This window comes from Trachurus japonicus, chromosome 11, assembly GCF_045865225.1.
Source record: "Trachurus japonicus isolate A0001 chromosome 11, Traja_1.0".
Classification (NCBI taxonomy): domain Eukaryota; kingdom Metazoa; phylum Chordata; class Actinopteri; order Carangiformes; family Carangidae; genus Trachurus; species Trachurus japonicus.
In genome coordinates, this window is record NC_140917.1 from 3,742,151 (window position 1) to 3,746,783 (window position 4,633).

Here is a 4,633-nt window from a genome sequence, read left to right on the forward strand (position 1 = left end):
TATGGTGCGTTCAAGGCAGCCCGTAACTTGTGTTTTTCCGACTTGTGAAGTCGTACCAGTTCGATCTGGTACGAGTTAACGGGTCGGAAGTTACGAGTGGCCGTTATAGTGACTTTCACAGGTAAAACAGGTCGGAAAAACACGAGTGGGTTGCCTGGAACGCTACAAAGTCGTAAGTCGTGACTTGAAGCTGTAACTTACGGTTTCAAAAGCCTGCCTGGAACCCAGCATTAGCCAAAACAACCGGATCGCTTACTTCTGCTTTAATTATTGTTCAGTTTGTTTAGGTAAAAGCTGCCAATTGTTAAAAACATGAAGCTAAATATAAATATTAAGATTGAACACTCGGACGCAATCTTCTTTGTCGTCTTCCTGTCACTGAGCGAGCAGCTGCAGGTTGCTCCGCCCACTGGAGTTCATGAGCGGCACCACCAGCGTTTTCCCGGAGCAGGACGCGGGCGGCAGTTGGCTGCGAGTCTTCAGGCTGCGCTGCTCCAGAGACAGAGCTTCCTGCTTCCTGGACAGATCCTGAAGCATCCGGCTGTGATGGAGTTTCATCTTCTGCAGAGAGAGTCTGACCAGAGAGAGAGGAGCTGTTACTGGTCTATTCTGCTGCTGATGCTTCTGCTACAAACACAGACAGGGCCACTCTGCCACCGTGGTGAAATGTGGAACTGCAGCTCATATGACAGATGTAATGCCCCGCCCCTTTTTATACATTTGCTACAAAAGGAAAAGTCTGCAGGTTTCTATGAACAGACGAGTTTTTCTATTGTTTTCCAGATCTGATTCATACGGTGGTCAAACACGCCGCAAACGGCCAGATGTTGCAAATACAGAAATTATGTAAAACCAAAAACACACAAACACACAGAACAAATGCAACAGAAAAAGCATTTTGCAACATTTTTCTTTCTCATTTGTTTCATGGTTCTGAATAGTTTCTGTGATTGCAGCATTTCTCAGTTGCATTTGTGTGTTTTTGGTTTTGCATCATTTCTGTATGTGCAGCATCTGGCCGTTTGCGGTGCGTTTGGCTGTTGCAAGAATGATATAAAACATGTTGCATGGCGACATTCAGACCTAGGAATGATGAGCTGATCTACAGCCATCATTTTAATTTATTTTATTCTATTTGTCTTCTTTCTTCTTTTGTTTTGATACATATATTACCTAATTTGTAAAAAGATTTCTTGAAAAAAGGGGTAGACTACATAAGTTTGCTTCTTTGTGGCCCCTTTCATTTAGGAGTTGCATTTTTTTTGTATTAAACTGTTTCTATTTCCTTTTTTAAAAGAAACTGAAATAAATAAAGAGACTAGCCTAGAAATATAGCTGCACCCTAACGGCAGCAAATCTCTTTGCTCCGTAGGTGGGTCTAGAAACGAGCCATAGGAACTTTTTTAGTCTCGAACACCATTTGTGTTGACCAATCACAGCGCTCTATCTGTTTAGAGAGTCGTTGGGCGGCTTAACGCCATGACGACATACTTGCGACGGTGAAAAACATGACAAGATGGCTTTGGCAAAGGAATCGTTTGAATCGGCGTTGGCATCAACTTTGAAAGAATTAAACTTGCCATTTTCTTTAAAAGTTGAGCAAGAAACTGCACTGAAGTCATTCATTTAGAAGAAGGATGTATTTGGTGTTTTGCCGACGGGATATGGGAAAAGTTTAATCTACCAGCTTGCTCCGTCATCCTGCTCTTTGCTCTGATTGGTCGTAGCGCTACCCTATTGGTGCTGAGGCAGTTTGAAAGTCAGCCTTCATCCCGCCCCCTGGGTTGAGCCGAGGTCTACCGGTCGTTGTCAGGCTATAAAGAGACTGAAACTAAAACAAAAACTAAAAACGTCTTTGTTCAGACTCACTGAGCTTCAGCCAGCTTCTGCTTCAGAGCCGTGATGCTGGTCTCCAGCTGATGGACCTCGGAGACGAGGCCGAGCTGAACCTGCAATCAGACAGGAAACAGAGAGAACCAATCAGCACTCGGCACTCTCAGCTTCTGTTTGAACAAACCGCACACCCGCCGGTCCAGAACCTCGTCTCTGCATAGGTCCGCTCCCGGTCGTCCGGTCCGGTTCTCCAGCCGGGTGTGAGCCAGCTTCAGCGAGGCCGTCTTGGCCCGCATGTCGGCGTCCAGGCCCTGGATGTCGTTCTCCATCTCCGTCATCTCGTCCTCGGTCTGCGGACAAACACAGTCACAGCTGCAGGTTTCATCTCCACAAAGACAAAATAAAAAGAGACGAAAAACTCGACTCGACGTCATGATGAACACGTTGGATGTCTCACAGTTTTGATCTGCCACTGCAGCTCGTCGCGGGCCTGCTCCTCGTGGTGGTTCCGCTTACGAAGAGCGAACTCTGTGGCTCGACGCTGAGTCTCCAACTCGTTCTGCAGCTGAGGAACAGGAACTCACAACATCAGTAACACACAACAACACTGGAACTGCTGCAGCGTGTTCTCTGACAACCTGCAAGATTCTCTGAAGCAGGAATTAGAGTTTGTGTTTCATTCAGTTTAAGTTGATATTATTATTGTTGAGACTACGGAAGCCCCGAGGGGTCACACACAGTCGTACACTATCATTTTCAAGATGATTTTCTTGAAAGCTCAAAAAAATTAACTTTGTTTTTCTGAGATAACGACATACAGCGCCTTGCAAACATTTAGTCACGTTACAACCACAAACTTCAATATATTTTATTGGGATTGGGTATTTTATTTGTAAAAACACCATGTATCAAATTCCTTCCACTTAACAATTATGTGCTACTTTGTGTTGGTCTGTCACATAAAATCCCAATAAAATACCTTGAAGTCCAAAGTAGAAAAAGAAAATGCGAAACGCTTACTTTAGGCACTCCGACTGAGCCAAGGAATTCTTTAAAAAGCCTTTATTTTATTTAGGGCATATCTCTATTAAAATATATGAGATGCTGACTGGTTTCGACCAGACGGTCTTCGTCAGGGCGTTAGAAGTCACGCCCTGACGAAGACCGGTGCCTGAAGTAAGTGTTTCACTTTTCCTTTTCTACTTTGGACTTCTCAACTTCATGAGCACCTGAACAAATTGTCTGGAGTCTAATCCTCACCTGTGAGCACCCGGTAACTCTTTGTTTGTTTGTCGGAAAACACATTGAAGTTTGTGGTTGTAACGTCACAAAATGTGAAAAGTTCAAGGGGTGTGAATACCATGGAGACGCCCATGAAGTTGGTAGCTAATGTAGCGGATGACAAGATCAGACTCAGTAAGATGAAGCTGAAACTTCCTCTTGGATGATGCACAGTCATGTTTATTGTTGATTGATCACTAATCAATATATTCCTGCTCCTCTGATGTTGCTGCACTGAATGATGAATGATCAATAATTAATTATGATGTTATCTCTAAAACCAAGTTTCATTTCATTAGGGCTTCCGTAGGGGACAATTCTGTAAAAACAAAACTTATATTATTTGTATTATTAGTATAAATATAAATATAGAGGTGTATTTATTTATATCACACCCACCTGGGCTCTGGTGAGACTCATGTCCTCCCTCATCTGCTGGGACAGCTGCATGGCGTCCTGGGCCCGGGACACGTTGTACTGGCTGAACTGGATCCACTCCTGGGGGGTGGAGGAGCTGCAGCCGGGACAGAAACAGAGACAGAGACAGAAATAGAAACACGGTCAGTGTTTCTATTTCTGTGTGACTGTGTGACAGTATAGAAAATGGTTAAAAACATGGAGGTGATGTCTGTATTTTTACCCTGAGGGGACACGCGTGGGGTTTGTCTTCAGAGAGATCTGAGCAGACTTTATCGTGAGGGACAGACAGGACATGTCGATGTCCAGAGCGTCCATCTTGTTCTGGAGGTCAGAGGTCAGCTGGTGGCGAGCCTCCTGCAGGACGCTGGAGACGAGACGGGACGAAGAAGAGGAGTTCAGAGAGAGAGAGAAATCTGTTTTTCTTTTCCTCGTTATGGTCACTGTTGATTTTTGTTTTATTGTGCTTGCCTGTGTGTGTTCTTCAATGAGTCAGTATTCTGCTTGTATTGGTCTTCTATGGTTCTTCTATGTATTTCTCATGTGTCTTTTTTACTATTACAACAACCTGCCTGCGGTTAGACCTCAATTAGTCGTGGCTATAATCTGGCATATTTACATTATGTACAGTGCTTTGTTTCTAACGATGGAATGAAGAGCAATTAATGAAGTGGGACAAGTAATCGATCTATTTATTATTTGTGGAAAAGGGGTGGGATTCAATGAGCACAGCTTCTTCTCACTCCTTTTCAAATACAGTATGTATGATTATGCTTTTGTGTTTTGGTGTTTTTTTTGGTTCTTCAACTTGTCTATGTTATTTACTGTACATATGAAGGAACAAACTGAAATTGTGCCCTATTTTGTTTTACATGCTTGAAATAAATATATATATATATTTAAAGGGACAACGAGGAGTTTTGGAAAAGCGAAGCGTTTTCACACTACTATTTATGAGCCTCCGCGTGCACCGTAGAATTCTTCGACCGGCGCAAGACAGACTCATGTTTTCATTCATCAAGAATTAAAGTCAGAGGTTGGAAGACGATCACATACCGTCGTAGTTCCGACCATAAACGGCGATTCTGCTGCGTTATTCTCA

At 43.4% G+C, this 4,633-nt stretch overlaps 1 protein-coding gene across 1 annotated transcript in view; it reads right to left on the reverse strand.

Annotated features, from left to right (window-relative positions):
* Positions 1–375: 375 nt before the first annotated feature.
* Positions 376–4,633, reverse strand: part of LOC146977914 (tektin-2-like) — a 4,452-nt gene continuing 194 nt past the window's right edge. Inside the window, exons 2-7 of the mRNA XM_085790535.1 lie at positions 3,755–3,947; positions 3,514–3,628; positions 2,291–2,398; positions 2,040–2,183; positions 1,870–1,949; positions 376–574 (exon numbers count right to left, since the gene is read on the reverse strand). Coding sequence (XP_085646661.1) covers positions 376–574; positions 1,870–1,949; positions 2,040–2,183; positions 2,291–2,398; positions 3,514–3,628; positions 3,755–3,947 — 839 coding nt within the window. The remainder of the gene's footprint in view (positions 575–1,869; positions 1,950–2,039; positions 2,184–2,290; positions 2,399–3,513; positions 3,629–3,754; positions 3,948–4,633) is intronic.